The 18,465-nt window shown below is 43.4% G+C and overlaps 1 protein-coding gene across 1 annotated transcript; it reads right to left on the bottom strand.

Annotated features, from left to right (window-relative positions):
• Window positions 1–256: 256 nt before the first annotated feature.
• Window positions 257–9,799, bottom strand: PAQR9 (progestin and adipoQ receptor family member 9). The gene is made up of 2 exons (XM_032264231.1): window positions 3,148–9,799; window positions 257–2,823 (listed from the first exon to the last, which is right to left on the bottom strand). Exon 1 carries the CDS (start codon window positions 9,123–9,125, stop codon window positions 7,986–7,988), a length of 1,140 nt encoding a protein of 379 aa, XP_032120122.1. The 5' UTR covers window positions 9,126–9,799; the 3' UTR covers window positions 257–2,823; window positions 3,148–7,985.
• Window positions 9,800–18,465: the final 8,666 nt, after the last annotated feature.

The raw sequence follows: 18,465 nt of genomic DNA, 5'->3' as shown, positions 1-18,465 counted from the left end.
GATAACTGTTGAACACGCACAGATGCGTACGATTCTAAACACTGTGCTTACAAATAATTTATTCTTATTTCATACATTTGTTTTTCAGCAAAAAATGCATAGTTATATTATTTACATAGAATTTCATATTCAAGACTGTAGGGAACAAATGTCTCAGGAAACCAAAATCATAGCAAATCATACAACAGAAATGTGTCACAATTTTTTTTTCAGCTACATGCACAGGACTGGCCAAAGTGATACCTATTTCTACAGATTATTTTGTTTATCACATAATGCATAATTATGATTAGGTAATGCTTTTCTGTTAGAATACACTATTGATTTGAAACCACATGGTAGTTCATGTCTGGAAACTCACATATCCTGAGAATGCCTCTCTTGCTAGTTAAATACAGTTCATTAGGATGTAGGTGAAGAGGGGAGTTAAGGGTAGCCTAAAAAGAATGAATCCGGCAAGCAATGGGAACAATTTCTTTATGTGTGCATCATTTTTACTCCCTTCTTTCTCCATCATCACCCTTAAATGAACTTAAAAACAAAAACAAAAACCAGACACATGAAGATCTCTATTTGATCACCGTTAAATCTTCCCTCTGCCTCTGACCTAAGGAAGAAATGCGTATGGCCTTTCAAGTATAATGCCCTTTACTGCAAAAGGGGACCTGCTGGTAGTACATTCTTGCAAATCCAAGGACAGTCACCATATTTAAATCCTTAGTTTGGAAATGGATGAAGCTCATAAGGCAGATGGTTGGAGAAGGCCGAAATACCCATGGCATCCTTTTTGAAATCACTTCTCTTCAAGCTGGATATGTGGAAAGTGAAGGCTTCATTGGTAGTGAAAATGACCTGGGAGATGGCTGAAATGAGAGTTCAGAGCGACCACATGCTCTATGCAGATTTAAAAAAGCAGCCACAGAGTCCTCCTCCAGCCCTGAAACACAGAAAGCCTTTTCCTGGTCCATGTAGTGATGGCATGGGGCTTACTCTTCTTTCTACTCTGAAGAAACAAGGGACAGAGTTCCAGGGTTGCACATTTTACTGGTTATGTTACTCACCATACTTATAACTTGGTACTCAGCTAATTGGTTAGAATAATTTTGTTCATAGCCTCCAGAAAAGAAAACCAGCCTGGTCGAAAAGTAGACCTTCTGTGCCAGGTTTTGCTGGGAGAAGGAATTTAATAAAGTTTCTAACCAGAATTTTTAAAAAAGACTTTTAAATTCAGCCATAAGACACATCTAAATAACCTCTCTAACGTGTTTTCCTCTTTTTTAAAAAATGATTTGTATCCTTCTTTTAACTACATATTATTTATATTTTAAACGACCTACCAGGTCTTTATCATTTGGGTAAGAGCTCAAGGTGATTAAACTCCCCAATAAAGATGAGTCTTTCCAAAAAGCTCTGGTTCTCATTTATGTGCTAAGGCCTATTTTTACAAACAAATTGCTATTAGAAACTTTACAAATATAAAATTGAGATACTTCTTTAAAAAATTTTCCCATGAATTTTATTTTTTGCATTCAGCATATTAAGAAACAGATTATGCTTTCTAACTAGAGATGGAACTAAGAAGAAATGAAATTGTGTTCCCATGCTTTATCTAGAAACAAGGGTTTATTTACATGGTGTCCTTCTTCAATATCATGGTGAACTGGGAGAAGCAGGACCATTTTTATAGCATGGCCATATGACCACCTGAAGACAGACCTCCCATTCTGCCTTGAGTGCTTATTGCATATTTTGGTTGGAGGTATAAGGCGTGAGAGAAAGGTGGCCTGTCACTTTTACACATTCGAGAATAATTTTGCACATTCAAGAAATTTTCCTTGAGAAATGCCATGTTTGGAATAGCTCCCAGAGATTGATTGAGAACAAAAGCATTAGAGCAAGTGCATTACATTTAGAAGCACAATACATTGGGAAACATTCTCAAAAGCTCAAAGAATAGGCTGCTTTTCCATTGAGCTAAATAGTAAATAGGTGTGCATATTGTTGCATATAGGTATATGTTCCGAGCTTTCAAAAGTCACATTCTGCCACAATTAACAGGTAAATGAGCATTCTTGGCCCTTGACTTATAAGTAAACACTCTTAATTCTGCAACTTGTTCACAGATTCTTAAGAAGCCATTCTAGAACAAAAATGCCTACAAACTGGTTAGAAACCTGCAAACCAGAAATGCAATACAGTTATTCTTTTCTAAATGGCAACAACAGAAATTTGTATTAGCTTTTTGGAAGAGTGACTAAGAAGGACTGACATCCATTTTCACAATTAAGAAATAATTATTTGTAATATTGAAGAAACCAAATCTTCCATAGAAAATGTGTGGCCTCTGACAAAAGAATACAACAGTGCTCAGCTTCAACCACTGAATGCTTCCTTTTTCTGTTTGTCTAGGCTTGTTCGCTTTTTGTCAGGCAATATATGTCAGACAATATTGGCAATCCTTCAAGAAAATGATTCAAAAGGTGATTTACAATTGGCTGGTGCTATCCCCTAATGCCTTTTTGCCTACGTCCTAATTTCATGGAAACAAATTAAGGACATTAAGCCAGGAGATAAATGTACTACTCAAAATATGCCTGGACACTCGTGCTCAGGTCAAAAGCTGCAAGATGTGGTTAAGCTGACAAACAGAATTCCTTGCCTGTCTACTTGAACACTAACACCCTGGGAGTTCACATGCTTTTCTGAAGACAATTTAAAGGCTAACTGCACAGTTAAACTTGCTGCCCCATTCTGATTATTTGACTCTAACCCTCTTTGTTCTCCCCTTCCCATGCATTCTGCCTATCTTTTTTACATCTGACACTTTTTTTTTTTTTTTTTTTTTTTTGAGACGGTGTTTCACTCATGTTACCCAGGCTGGAGTGCAATGGCGCGATCTCGGCTCACCGCAACCTCCGCCTCCTGGGTTCAGGCAATTCTCCTGCCTCAGCTTCCTGAGTAGCTGGGATTACAGGCACGCACCACCATGCCCAGCTAATTTTTTGTATTTTTTTTTTTTAATAGAGACGGGGTTTCACCATGTTGACCAGGATGGTCTCGATCTCTTGACCTCGTGATCCACCCGCCTCGGCCTCCCAAAGTGCTGGGATTACAGGCTTGAGCCACCGCGCCCGGCCCATCTGACACTTTTTAATGATTTCCTCCAAATTAATGTTTTCTAAGACATGTTTCATAAGTCACGACACAAAGATTTAAAAGAGGGAAAGGGCTAGAGAACATTAATCTCATTAAGTTTGGAGATCTAAGCATTTGAGCTCTTATGTATGTGGTTTATTTGTTGTTGTGTTGTTTTTACTTTATTACACTATAAAATTCAGACACTTAAAGACATCACAATTTAGGCACATTGGATGATCCACTCTTCATAATAGTATGAATGTTATCAGCCTTCCAATAGTTGTTGTTACTAATGTTTTCATAATATTAGTGATAAGTTTTTCAGTTCTGTACATATGCTGACTATCCCCTCCCCTGGATTGTACATTACATTTTCAAGTTATTTTTAACAGTAGGCCTAGAAGCAGACAGAAAAAGAGAAAAGAAAGAAATTGATTGCTGAGGAAGTCAGTGTGTGAATAGAAATAATATTCCATGCATTGCACTTACGCTAACAGAAAAGAGACCCAAACTCAGGGACTTACAGCATTCCGCCTACAGCTAAGATCAGAGTTTGGTTCATGGACAGAGAGACTTTCTGGGGCCTCTCTGTTCCACCAGAAGACAAAGGGTAATGGCTGTAATAATACAGATGGGTCCTTGCCCAATGTCTTACACACAGTAGGTGCTCAATGATCATGAAAGGGATGACATGATTGCATGAATGAGCAGCTCAAAGAATGCTGACAGAGTGAAGTCAGCAGTGGTAAACTTCAACAGTTGAAGAACAAGATGGTAACAGCCATTTTAAGTGGCTGATAACATTTTGTGTGACATATTTTGATCTAATTTCAAAGACAGCCATATCTTTGCTCAATTTTAAAGTTAGTCAGTTAAGGGACTGTCTTTATATCATTTTTCCAATTAGTGTCTGTGTGCTTGGTCAGGCATCATAGCCATACAAACTAGTAAACACAATTGAGCACACAAATGGTCCCTGCATTCTAATGCCAGTTTGAAAACTTAATCCTGTCACTTTGGACCAACTGTAAAGCCTTGAGATGGTGATAACTTCTACCATACCTGTCTCCTATTATAGCTTTGTGCAGATGAACTAATTAAGGTTATGAAGAGATTTGAAGATAAAACTTCCTGTTTATTATTGCTGTTAGTCCTCAGATTTGGCACCAAATCAGGAAAAAATGATAAAAATCACCTCTATCCTGAAATTTTGCATTCCTAGAAATAATTCCCATGAAGTATCACTATAAATTAGGCTAAATGGTTTTTTGACTGCAAGCACTTACAAGCTGGATTTATGAATGGAAACACTGAAGGCCACTCTGTCCAGCTCTGAAGCCCCATACTTTCTCCCTGGGCTATTTATAGAAAGTGTATGGCTAGTGGAAAAGTTCACATTTATTTTTACAAGCCAGTCATGACATGACTGAAGAACTCACTTCATCTCTCTGGGAAGGTCATGCTTTTCACCTGAGCTGCAAGAAGGGCAGGGAAGAAAGTTAACCCCATTAGCCAACTAAGTCAGTCTGAGTCAGCCCCAGAGACCAACTCACAGGGTGACAGGCACTGAAGTCGAACACCTTTGTTTTCCAGGCATGACTCTATGGTGCTGCTCCTTGAGACGTCATCCAGATCATGACTAACAAGTAAAAATGAAACATATTACATAATATGCTTCAAAATTCTAGTGCCAAAATAGGTTGTACAGAGATAATGGAGTGAATTCTTATTTATAATTTGTCCTACATTTCAAACAGCTGAGCACAATAAAGTAAAACTGAATTTTAATGTGGCAAAATGGAAAGTGTGAAAAATATTTCAAAATATATGTTGCTCTGATTGCCACATCACCCCGAAATACGTAATAAACCTGGATAGTTCTATGCCAAGTGGGGAGATTCAAAGTAAACATTTGCTTCTAAAACATCATTATCTTGACAGAAATCTGATATAATTTAGCTAATAAACTGTATAGTTTTAACAAATCATCCCTGGCTTTGAGTAGTATATATGGTACCTACTTGCAAATACGAAGTGAAGCCAAACCAGTTTTCCACTAGAACGTCCTCTTGTCAATATCATATGTGGTCTCCAAAATCTAAGATGGAACAGGAGAGGACAGTGGAGGAAGGAAAAGGCAAAGGGAAGAGGAAAGTGAGTCCTCATTCTCTCTGGGACATGCTGGGTGCTGAAACCTGCCTGGCAAAAACTGTCCTCTCACTGTCCTCATGAGCATAATCACCTGAAAAATGATATGGTTATAATTTTATCCTTAAGTGGCCTCTCCTTAAGGTCAAAGACACAGGGCAAGAAGAGAATTCTGTCTGTGGACCTAGAAGACCAACAAAAAATTAAAATGACAAATCCAGTGTTTTAGTTATTGTTCTCAGACTCATCAATCCTTTCTAGAAGTCTTCTTCTTGAAAGTTCCTTCTGAAATCAAGGTCCCATTTTACAAGAAATGACATAATACGCTTTAACCTGTTTTTCTAGCTTCCAGACCAATGTTCTTTGGGGCTCTAGAAGAGACAACGATGACATGCAAATAAATTTGCATCTGGAAATATCCTGATTTCCACAGTTGTCCTTGAATGCATGTATCGAATTAAGTTACAGCTGAGGAATAACATCTATGGTAAGTACAAATTAGCCCCTGTAACCTAACAGGAATCTCCTTGTACTTCACAAAGGATGAGACACTAACACTCATCAGCAACTATCCAAAGTGTATTTACAATATCATTAAGAGGTTCTAAATTAAATATAGACATATATAAATTTAACTTCTATGTACAGAATAACACACACAAGGATACTGGTTCCTCCGGGGAATTGTGCTGAGCTTCTCTGTTCACAAATAGAAAAGCGATTAAAAGCATAAACAAAAACAGCCAATTGTTTTAGAAGTGCCAGCCTATCAGTGCTGAGGTAAGTGTTCATCTACCTCATATGCATGATCTAAATTATACCATAAAGTCAAGATGCACCTGTGGGACATGATCATCCTGCCCAAGACCTTCAACCAGGTGACGGAGATCAACCCAAGATGATCAGCACTACCTGGACAAGCTCTCCATCACCTACAAGCCAGTGAAGCACAGCTGGCTGGGCATCGGGGCCACCCATTCCTCCTGCTCAGCCAATAAAGGCACACATGTCTTCAAAAGAAAAAAAAAAAAAAAAAAAAAAAAAAAAAAAAAGAGAATCCCCATTCAATGACTTAATTGGCTCCTAACAAAACCACTTACCAGGAAGTGTGACAGGTATTTAAACAAGTCATCTCAGTCATTTGTGTTAACCTAGAGTGGCCATCTCAATTACAGGTTAGTATTTGTAGGAAATGTCTAAATAACACTGGCTAATCTGGTTGTTAGAAAGGATCTCAGGGACATGTTCATGAATGGTTCAAGGGTTTAGGGTGACTGCCAATCATTTCCATAGTCTGGACCCAAATGAAACTTCAGCGTTTAACTGGGCAAGTGTCATCTTATGTAACTCAAAATTTTCAGTGACAGCTCAATAATACGCTCCTGCCTTTCATAATAAAACTACCTCATTTATTGTCGGATATTATATTTTTAATATTAAACAAGGATGGATGGCATCAGTCTAGAACAGCGTCCTCTCCCCTTCTCCCACGGCTGCACTAGGAACACATCTACATTAGCGGGTTGGCACTTTGTCCTCGTAGGGAATCCAAATGCTCTGCTTGCTCCCGTAAGCTACTTCCAGTCCTACCAAAAACTTGAAACCAACACCATCTTCTGCCTTCCTGGGTGGACCATGAAACCTTGACTTGCAGTCAAGTAAGAAAAGCTTATTCTTACTACTCTCCCCATGTAAGAAACTGCGTTTGAGGACCAGTCATTTGGACATTGCTTCAAAAGGCACATTTATTCCAGTGGCAATTTAAATAAGTAGAGAAGGAAAGAAAAAGATTAAAAATAAAACATACAAACAAAAACCAGGATGAGTTTTGTGGAATACATTAATTAAAGTAAACAAAAATCTGGGTCTATACACACCACTTGAGCTCTTCACCAATAGTTTGACCAAAGTCCCTAAGATAGAATAATTCACAGTTGTATCAGACACAGGCCTTCAGAAAACACTGTTTAAGAAAGTAGTTGAGAACTCTCAAGCGGCTTGCCCTGATGTCCAGTTCAAGTGTATGCAGTGCAGAAGGCCGAGAAATTCAAAACTATGTGACAAAGAAAATTCAGTGCATATCACAGGCTTTGATAAATTATTAAAAATCATTGTATATATTACTATTTAAATAACATCTGAAAAACATTTTGAAATAATTAACCTGTGTTCACATTCCATGCATTTTCTAGCAGGTTAAGCCCTGGGTTTGCGTCTCTGTGCCTGTTTCCTACAAAGCTCCATTCTTTTGACAAATCCAAGCATTCCTTAGACTGAAATAAAAGTTCCCAAAGATTCTATTTACTCTCTTTACTGTGTACCTGACCGCATATGGGCTACTCCTTATTACCAATGGCGCAGATAATTGGAAAAGCAAACTCTTTGGGGCTTTATTTGGGATTTTACTCACTGCCTTTGAAAAATCCCTGGATGTCAAAGACATCACCTGATTTTTTTCCAGGGGCAAGAACCAGTGACTATCTCCCTCCCAATTGACCACCCCTCCCCCAACCTTCCTCTTTCAAAGCCTCCAGTGGGTTGGGATCCCTTTGTAGCAGTGAACTTTTTCCCTATGGTTTTGCAGCACCTTCCTTGAGCAAAGAAGAAAACACAACGAAACTTGAAAACAAACCAACGGTAGCAACAACAGAAACTCCAAACAGATGGGTGAACCAGTAGCCTCCTCCAAGGCGGGAGGCTCACTTTTTACTGCAGAATTCGGAGCTGTTTAGGAACTTCCTGATGACCAGCCCCAGGCAGACCACCAGCAGCAGCATGTAGCCCACGGTACCCGAGAAAGTGGGTGCGGCAGGCGGCGCCTGGAGGAATTGGCGCAGGCCCTCTTCTACGTAGTACACCTGGTCGTAGATGCTGAGGAAGGTGAAGATGTGGAAAAGCTGGTGGCTGTGGCCGATGATGTCGAAGAGACCCGGCTGGATGCGCTCGGGGATCTTGCTCACGTTGAAGAAGGCGGCCACCACCAGCCAGAAGTAGCGGCGGTAGAAGTGCACGAAGAGAGTGGGGTTCTCCCCACGCAGGTCGAAGAGCCAGCTCTCTAGCATAATGGGGCAGGCCATGCTGAGAGGCATGACGAAGACAAAGGTGCGCAACGCAAACGGGTAAGTACACCAGTCGGTGCGGCTCTTGCAGCAGGCCACAGTGCAGGCCACCGCCAGCACGAAGGCCACGGGCAGCACCAGGGCGCGGTAGGCGGCAATAAGGCGCGTGCAGTCCACGTGCCAGCCCAGGCGCTGCTGCACGTATGGGGTCATGACTCTGGCATCCAGCAAGCTGAGGCCGGGCAGCAGGTAGTAGTAGTAGGCCACTGTGCTGCCGAAGCCGTAGTAGCTGATGGACGCGTAGTCCAGGTAGAAGAAGGCGGCGCGCAGGCGCAGCGACAGGCAGCTGAACACGTGCGCCGTGCAGCTCATGGCGAAGGTGAGCAGCACTCCCGACGCGTAGCACCACAGCGGCAGCAGCCACGGGTGGTGGAAGGGTACGTCGCCGCCGCTCAGGAAGAACAGACGGCAGAACTTGCTCAGGAACAGCAGCAGCGGGATGAAGTGCGTCCAGAAGTTGAGCGTCTCATTGGTAGGCTTCAGCACCGAGGCTAGGCACTCCTGGGCCGTGCACGGCAGTCGCCGGTAGCCCGACAGGATGAAGCACTCCACGAAGTCGTCGGGCACCTCGTCCCAGCGCAGTAGCGGCTTGGCGGACGCTGGGGGGTCCCTGGAGGCGGCTGAGTGGGAGTGCCGGGCTGCCCCCGGAGCTGCTGGGGTCGGGGCCGGGGCCGGAGGGCCCTTGGTGCCCGCGCCCCGGGGCTGCAGGCGCCGCGGCATGGTGCCCGGGGCTCGGCTAGGGCGCGCGCAGGCGACCTCTGGCGCTGGCTCCCGGGCCCTGGGCAGCCCCCGCCGACCGCCGTCGGAGCCTTTGTGCCCGCGCCGGGGGCGTCGCTGCGGGTTTAAGAGAAGACCCGTGCCTCCGAGCAGCTGCTCCTAAAAATTAAATAAATCAATGAGAGACTCAATTAATAGGCAGCGCGGCGACCGGCAGGAGCGCGGAGCGCGCGGGGCTCAGCGGCTTCCTCGCCAAGCCCCTGCTATCGGCGCGCGGCCGCCCGCGCTGCGGCAGCGGCGGCTGAGGCGGCGGCGGCGGCGCGGCTGACTGCGGCGGCGGCGGCGGTGACTGGGCATCGCGCGGTGCGGGTGCCTCCGCCGCCGCCCCCGGAGCGGGAGGCGGGGATGTGCGAGCCGAGGCGCGGAGGGAGGGACGGGCGCACCGAGCAAGGGCGGGGGCCTCCCAGGCTAGGGTTTCGCGGCCGCCTCGGGGGATAGAGTTGTCCCGGCTCTCGAGTTCCGTACCATCCCCCTCCTTGGGCCGCCCGGTTAATGATTGATGCGGGGGCCGAAGCCTGGTAGGCGACGCGGCGGCGCGCGCGCCGAGGGCGAGGGTGGCCCAGGGGTTCGAAACCCGACAGCCACGCGGGCGTTCTGGAGGACACTGGGGAACCGCGTTCGCGGGGGCGGGGAGCTGCGGCTGCGGCTGCGGCTGCGGGGGGAGGGGAGGGCGCCCGAGCCGGGCAGGGCGGAGAGATGCGCCAGAGGTAATCTCCGGAGGTGGCCCGGGAGGGTGGCACTCCGGAAGTCTGGAGGCTTTCAGCCCGCGTCCGGATTGGGGCCATGTCATTGTCAGCTACCTGGGGCTGCGCCGCTCTCTCCCTTTCTCGTCTTTGCGTGTGTGTGTGTGTGTGTGTGTGTGTGTGTGTGTGTGTGTGTGCGCGCCTCTCTACGCACTACACGAAGCCTTAGTTGGTATCCTTTCGTCGGTGGGACGCACTCAGGTGCGTCACCATCCTCCCATTTCCCTCGCCCTTGTCCTGTCCGAACGAACCCTCCCCAGGCTGGCCTGTGGGCGGGCTCACCAGTCCTTCGAGCCGCAGCTAACCCATCTTCTTGTTCTCGTGTCTGTAACTGGGAATCCTATCTGGAACCGAGTCCAACAGCTCAGGACTGGCTGCTCAAACTCCACAATTTAATGAAAAATCTCAGATGATGACTCGGAAAACCTCTAACGATCTGAGGAATGTATGAAGGGGTTCCAAAGTCAAAGGCTGATCATAAAGGGCATTGATGAGGGGGCACTTGAGGTAGGGGGTGCATTCTAGCAGGAACGGAAGCGAATGAAGTCCCGTTAGTAGAAACAGGGAGGGGGTGGCTTGGATTAATCTTATGTATAATTAATCAGAAGTACCTGGCAGGCTAGGTTGGGTGGCTAGAGGCCAGAAGAAATGAACAGTTGAAGAATCAAAACGGTTGTGATGCACTGCAGTGTGAAAATATGCCCTTGAGCCTTAAAGAAAGGGGCTTAAAAATGTGTGTGTTCTAAAATGTTCACCATGTCACAGAAGTTTCTCTCAGTGGGATCCTGGGGATGTGACTGAGTGTAAGTTGCACTTCTGACTTGTAGTATATATAACAAGAGCTAACTTTTAAGGGCCGTGAAGTGTTCTAAGTGCCTTACATTTTTACAATCTTTTAGGAATTATTTTCTCCATTATACAGACGAAGTGGAAAGCACCATGACTCTAAAGAACATGGTAGAAGGGGGATTTGAACCCAAGTGGGTTGCTTCCACATTTCAAGTATTAAACCAGAATATCCAACAACCTGCTTTGCTCTAAGGATACTGGTAGTTTCTGATTTAGAGAAAGGCTTCCATTTTCACTTAAAATACATTTCATTTTCATTTTAAAAATGAAAGGCTACTTTCATCACTACTGTACATCCTCTAAGTAGGTTAGGGAAGATTTACTTAGTAGAGCCTCAAGATGGATTTAAGTTATGGATAAGAATTATTTATAACTAGGATATCATTCAGTATTATAATGTCTACAGTTACTTAAGGATACTAGAAACAGTCTCTAGAAGTTGCAGCTTTCTCTTGCAAGTATATTTTCCAGTAGTAACTGATTTAGCAAACTCTTACACAATTAGATCAAAGGTGCGCTTTAGTCTTCCCTTTCTGTACTACCACGCATTCCTGCCTAGTGAATTTTTAAGAAGTCAGGTTTCGTTGTAGTTATTGAGCCAGTATCTTATTTTAGTTTTTTTTTTTGTTTTGTTTTCCACAGTTTCTAATTTTCTTTCACATCTGGACTAAGGACCCATGCCTGTTTGTAAAAGGGATTAAATTTAGGCATTTAAATCAAGTGTAGTGATGATAAACTTGAATCCAGGGCAGGCCAGAACATTTTTTTTTTTCATGCTCCCTTTGTTACTCCACAAACAACCAGAATTGTAATGTGTAAAAAATAATTCTTATATTTACCACCCTCTTAGTTGCATAATCAGCTCATTTATGTAATCTAGAAAAATGAAAGTTCACTTCAAGCAAAACAATGGAACTGACTGTAAGTGAGTATGCAAAAAGTAGAGTTAGAGAAAATAACATTTATCTTTATAACTAAGAATGGTGAGATTGACTCCAATAAAATATGTTTTTTTTAAAAATCAGTATTTTATAAAGTCAAAAAAAATTTGTCATCTTAAGTCTTTCAAAAAGTCTTTGTGATATCTGCCTTTCTCCTTTCTCATACATCCCCTACCCTGCCTGAGGCACAAAACCAGTTGATGCCATGGAGTGAGTGGTGTTCATGAAGGTTCACTGGTGCAGAGCCCAGACAGCTGTCTTTGCTATACCTTGACAAAGCTAAGTAAAAAGGAACTAAGGAAACAGCAAAACTGACTTAACTTATGAAGCAAAATGGCAATATGGCTTTTCTTTAATTGCTACCAGTCTATAGAATTAATTTCTCTTTTTTTTTCCTCCTGCTCTGAGAATTTCTCTTACTTTTAAAATTGAGACATAAAAATGTGTCCCCTAAATCCTACACAGGCTGAGTTTGTAGTTTGTTTTAACTCCAGCAAACTGTCTCGTCAGTGGGAGCCATGCTCACATCCTCTGGGCTTGGCTAAACAGAAGCAGTGGGCAGGCTGCCATTCCTTGAAAGTGCATTGGGAGATAAGGCACCTCTAAGGTAACCAGGACTGACTACAAAGTTTTTGACAGACAAGAATCACCAGGTAACATTGGAAAGCCATTGCTGGCATTTAGAGGCAAAAGCCAGCTAGTTCTATCAGTTGAAATTAAATCAAGACCACAAATGTGGTGTTGGTAGGTAGTTCATTCAGGCGGAGGCTCTGTACATTCAGGTATTGAGGGGTCCTGGCTGCAAAATGCTGTCATATGTATGAACTGGAGCAAACTGGATGAATGCTTCTTTCAATCTGGTGTTCTTATAACCAACTACACATGTGTGTTTTTTTCTATGGGAATAAAATGAAGTTTATGTAAAAATTCCACAGCAGATTTGATGTTTAGTAAGAGCAATTAGCTATCTGTAAAACCAGCAGAAAAATATGCTGTGTTATTTGCTAATATGCCAGTTTTTAGAGGAAATATTTTTTTTCTAGTCTAATTTTTAGCCAGAGAACATCTGACAAAAGAAAGAAAGGAAAGGAGAGAAAGAAAAGGAAGGAGCGAGAAAGAAAAATAAAGAAAGGAAAAGAAAAAGAAAAAATAAAAGAAGAGAAAAGAAAAAAACACCGTGGACCTAGTGCTTAATTGTACCCACGACTCTTTATTAAGAGAACTCTGCAGGGTTCAGTCCCTCTCCTCAGAATATAAAGTTTAGGCCAGGCACCGTGGCTCACACCTATAATCCCAGCATGCTGGGAGGCTGAGGCAGCCGGATCACTTGAGGTCAGGAGTTCGGGACTTCAGCCCCTTGCACAGCTTCCTTGACCTGGGATGGTGGTCTCTGTTCTGTAGCTGTTTTTCCCAGGTCTGTTCTTCCTGTTTCCTGACTGGAGCCTATATATAAATATAGTTTAAACAAAGTGCTTCCCTTTTCCCCAAATGGAAAACAGCCATGATCTGACAGGTCAGATATAGTCACTACCAAATCACAGAGTCTGAGCTTTCTAATTGTGGAAAATCTTATGGCATCAGGTGTAACTGTAGCAACCTCTGGTGACAAATACAATCAGAAAGCAGGTAGAGGGCTGGGAGAGAGCAGCGGGGGACTGAGTTATCTGGCACTGTTCCTGCCTGCTACTGACTGGGTAACAAGTATTTCTCTTTATTTAATTATTTAGAGAGGGAGTCTCACTCTGTCACCCAGGCTGGAGTGCAGTGGCATGATCTCGGCCCACTGCAACCTTCGGCCCCTGAGTTCAAGCAATTCTCCTGCCTCAGCCTCCCTAATAGCTGGGATTATAGCTGTGCACCACCATGCCCAGCTAATTCTTATATTGTCAGTAGAGATGGCGTTTCACCATGTTGGCCAGGCTGGTCTCGAACTCCTGATCTCAGGTGATCTGCCCATGTTGGCCTTCCAGAGTGCTGGGATTTCAGGTGAGAGCCACCACACCCAGCCAACAGGCATCTCTTTTGAAGAAAAGCCAAGGGAAACATGTTGAGGATGCTTTTTGTTTGGGGTGGGGTGGTGGGTTTTTTTGGTCTTTCAAGGTTTTATGAAGGGAATGACAATGCCACACTTCCTTCCCTCAAAAAATTCACCTGTTTTCTTCCTGGGGTCTCTAGAGTGGCTGCACAAGAAGACTAATGAAGGGAAAGAATAAAATACTACAACTACTGCTTCAATAGATGTTGTCCTTTTCCATGGGCATACTCTCTGAAGGTTTTATGATACACTAATAGGAAGTCCATGAGGATAATGTATAAATAATATGTTTGGACATGAGGGAGAACCAAAACACTTCACCTGATAAGAATGTGTCACGCAAACTTTGCTGACCTCTGCTCGATACTGCATTGCTCTTGTTTGGCCAGCCTGCTCCCATCCCCTCTCCCAGATCCAAGAGGGGTGCCCCTTCCTGCCACTCAGGTGTCTGGAAAGTATGTTTGGGGTCACCATCTGTAAGCCAACAGTCCCCAACCTCTGACCAGACCTGCCCAAGTGCCCAGGCCTTCAGCCCCTTCCACAGCTTCCTTGACCTCGGATGGTAGTCTCTGTTCTGTTTTTCTCAGGTCTGCCCTTCCTGTTTCCTGTCGGGAGCCTATATCATCTTCCTGCAAAAGCCTTGTATTAACTTACTGTATTGAACCTAATTCAGCATTACCTTTTGGGGAGGAGACTAATTTTATCATAGACTGTTGCTTGCTTTTGGTAGAGCCTTTTGGATAGCTTCCATTTAACTTGAGAAACACACAAGTGTTTGAGATAGATTACTGAGTTCCTTCTCCCCATTATTTATATCAGCAATTCTTCTTGAAGCAAAGCACTTTGCATATAGTAAGCACTTAACACATTGTGGCTGCGAAATCTTTTCAGTACTGTAAGCTTTTAAAAGGTTAGAACTTAGAGTCCTAGAATCTTAGAGTAGCATTGCCAGTTAATCCTTAAAGCCATCTAATCCAACTCTCTTCCCATTGATGATAATTGTTTTGGTTTATTGATCATGTATTATATTCAGGTATTGTGATAGGGGCTTTACATATATTATCTCTAATTCTTAGAACATTCTTTGAAAGGCGAATGCACTAACTCCATTTTCAGCCAAAAAACACAGAGGTTCCAAGAAGTTAAGTAGCTTGGGTGGCAGAACTGGAACCAAATTTTATTCATTCCAAACTTCTTACTCTTTTCTTTATAGGGTACTGCCTCCTGAGAAGCTGTTGTGTAGCCAGCCATGACCATCTCAAGAGACTCACTGTGTTACACAGCCTCCTCTTCTATCTGCAGATTTTTTCATTGTTGTTAGAAAACTTGGTAAATAATTAAATGAACATAACTGATAAGAAAAACACCCTGTTGCATCTTGGCCTAAGCTCAGCCATAAGTGCTATTAAGTTGAACCAATTGGATCTGGTTAGATAAAGTCCCGAAAAATAGTGATGCCAAATTAGGCATGTGTACAGTACGTGTGGAATGTGATGACTGGACATTGATTAGGCACATTTATTAAAAGAACATCTTCCTCCAAACAAATAATAGTTGTGAATCGCCAGGGGCTTGTCAAACCCTAGATCATTGCAAAGAGGCAAATAGAAGATTCTGTGATTTCCTAGATGATCCTTGCACTTAGCACAATGATATTGATTCCAGTAATTGATTAATACAGAAAAGAAAACATTCTACTATGATATCATTGCCTACTTAACACCAAGGAGATGGCATCTCAGTTACTGGGCTCCGTTTGGCTCTCAGTTAAACTCACTTGCTGCTCATTCTCTTTAGTTTTTTAATGTAATGATTTTCCTTTTTGTTGAGATTCAATATGTCTGTTGAAAATATTTATGAACTTGATTAGGTGCCAATCACTAAATTAATTGAAGGGTATCATATTCTATATATATTGATGTTTTAAGAATATTCAGTAACCTCACATTAGTTATACGGCCCTTTCATGTGAAAACCACTAGACTTTGGGGTTGCCAACGAGTCTTCTCAGTGCACTTGTCATTTCTATCCAGTTAACAAGGAGCATTTTTTTCTAGGAACATACTTACTCTCATGGGCACCCATTGGCATGGCTTGAGTCCTTTGTACCTGTGTTCTGAGAATTCTGTGGTCTAAATGCATTAGTATTGTTTCATTCTTGGTCCCTGCCTTGCTCCTCCAACCTCCCTCTTTCTCTCCACCAACCTCAATCTCAACTCTAGATGCCTGATTCTCATACACACTTAACTCCCTCTCTGGAGATACTTCCTAGTACCGGGTAGGAATTATTGAGTAAATCTATAGTGAGCATTCAGGAGACAGTCTCCATCTTTTTTGCTTTTTTTTTTTTTTTTTTTTTTTGAGGTGGAGTTCCACTCTATCCCCATCTTGATTCACTGCAACCTCTGCCTCCCATGCTCAAGCAATTCTCCTGCTTCAGTCTCCCTAGTAGCTGGGATCACATCACTACAACCAACCCAGTTTTTTATTTAACAAGCAGTAATAAACACCAATTATGTCCAAAGCTGATACTAGAAGCTCAGGGCGTGGAAGAGCAGAGAAGTGAATTGGAGCATAACAAAGGTAAGTCAGATTCACTCCTGTTCTCAGTTGCAGGGAAATGGATCCACAATGCTTAAATGCAAGCATTTTGTGATTATGTATTTGGGGCAGCCATTTAAAACTAGGAACATTTTAACACTGCACTAAACACTATTAAGCTTTTGATGTTTTTACTTTTAAGTAACGTGCTAGATAGATAGACACTTGCACCCCATCCCTGACCTTAGTGCCTTAGGTGTCAGGGCTGGGGTGAGGGTAAAGCACCCTCTGGCAAGCAAACCATGTAGCACTGAGAGTCACGAGTCAACCACACTTGTTCATCTCTGGGAGAACCATCAGTCCTGGGTAATTTGTTTTTCTGTCCCTTGGCTTGCCTCTCACATTCTCTGGTTTTTCCTTTACGGTAACAATGCTTACGCTCACTTACTTGTAATTGACACATAGGTTTGGCTGCTGGAGAATGGAATGGCCACTCTTGCATTTTGGAAGCTTCCTGATTATACCAACCTTGTTTAATTGGGTATGTGTGGGGAGGGAAGGAAAATGGGAATGAAACAACTCTATGGGCTACAATTCCATTCCATATTCCCAGCTCCTGAGTGCAGTGGAAATCTTCACTTAACATTTCTAACAGGTGTGTCAGCAGTGTACATACCTTATATCTGTCGTCTTTAAACTCTTTTATACTAACCACTTAGAGGGACACAGGCTTACCCAGGTCTGATAGATGTGAACACAACACCACACAACACTGTGTTTTCTCAAATTATCAAAACAATTTTCGGGCTAGGTGTGGTGGCTCAAGCCTATAATCCCAACACTTTGGGAGGCCGAAGTGGGAACACAGCAAGCCTGGGCAGCATAATTGTAGATCACCCTGTCTGCAGAAAAAATTTAAAAGCCAGGTGTGGTGTCACACATCTGTAGTCCCAGCTGTATAGGAGGCTGAGGTGGGAGGAACACTGGAGCCTGGAGGTCAAGGCTGCAGTGAGCCACGATTGCTCCAGAGGCTGCAATGAGCCACAGTTGCTCCAGAGACTGCAGTGAGCCACGATTGCTCCAGAGGCTGCAGTGAGCCACGATTGCTCCAGAGGCTGCAGTGAGCCACGATTGCTCCAGAGGCTGCAATGAGCCACGATTGTGCCACTGCACTCTGGCTTGAGCGATGGAGTGAGACCCTGTCTGACAAAAAGAAAAAGAAAATCCAAATATCAAGGAACTGAACAATTACTTTCAGAGTAATTGTCAGCAATAGATTTATAAAACATTTTAAACAATTCAACAAAGTAGAAAATGAAAATTTTCATCTCTTATAAAGAAAGGGATTAGGAATGGAGAAAGGGGTGAGGAAAATCTGTTTTACTTGGGTTTTTTTGGTAATTTTTTAAAAAAAATCTGCGTTTTTACACACATGCTGGGCTCTTTTGACTTGGCTGCACAGAATGTCTGCATCAGGAGAGACCAGCATGGGTACAGATACTATAAATGAAGGGATACGAAGGGGGAAGGAGCAGAAAATTTATGTGTGAGACGGGCATGGAAATAGCCAGTCGTAAGTTTCCAAATTGGAATGTTGTCATCATTAGTGCTGATGTGGTTTTAAAATTCTACTTCAGCCTCATAGTTGATGGCAGAGAGCTGTCCTCCTAATGGGAAATGGAGGGAGAGCCCAGTGAAGGAGCTGCCTTTGAATTCTGTCCTGCATGGCTGGAAGTGGTTAGTTCAGATAAGAAAAGGCTTTTTAAAGACTGACATTGCTAATTACCACTCTCCCTCATTCTGTCCTCTCTCCTCTCCACCAGCCTTCCTGCTGCCCCTCTCACTCCCAAGCATATGCCACTAGGAGAGGCTTCCTGTGGTTGTGCACAGGCTGTCCCCTATACAGCAGCCCAGCTGAGGGGGCAGAGGGAGGCTGATAGACAAACCAGGCTCTGCTGGCCACAGTTGGCCCAGGTCTGGGCTGTCTGCTCAGAGGGGGCGCCTTTTCTTGATTCACTGGTGGGCTCACAGCTGCCTTGGGGCCCTTTACTTGCTGTTTCTCTCTGCCTGCCTCTGCCTCGGAAGCTTTCCTCCCAGAGCTTCCCTTTATTGAGTTCTCTGCTCAATCTCATCACCTCTCAGAAAGCTTTGCTGCCCCCCGTCCTAAACCGACA

The sequence above is a fragment of the Sapajus apella genome, unplaced genomic scaffold (assembly GCF_009761245.1).
Source record: "Sapajus apella isolate SASKATOON/1434 unplaced genomic scaffold, GSC_monkey_1.0 scaffold4, whole genome shotgun sequence".
In the NCBI taxonomy this organism is placed as follows: domain Eukaryota; kingdom Metazoa; phylum Chordata; class Mammalia; order Primates; family Cebidae; genus Sapajus; species Sapajus apella.
This window is presented reverse-complemented; position numbering and strand designations above follow the sequence as displayed.

What these genes read in the sequence shown, in the direction of transcription:
- PAQR9 (XM_032264231.1), bottom strand. Translation starts at nt 9,125, where the DNA reads ATGCCGCGGCGCCTGCAGCCCCGGGGCGCGGGCACCAAGGGCCCTCCG.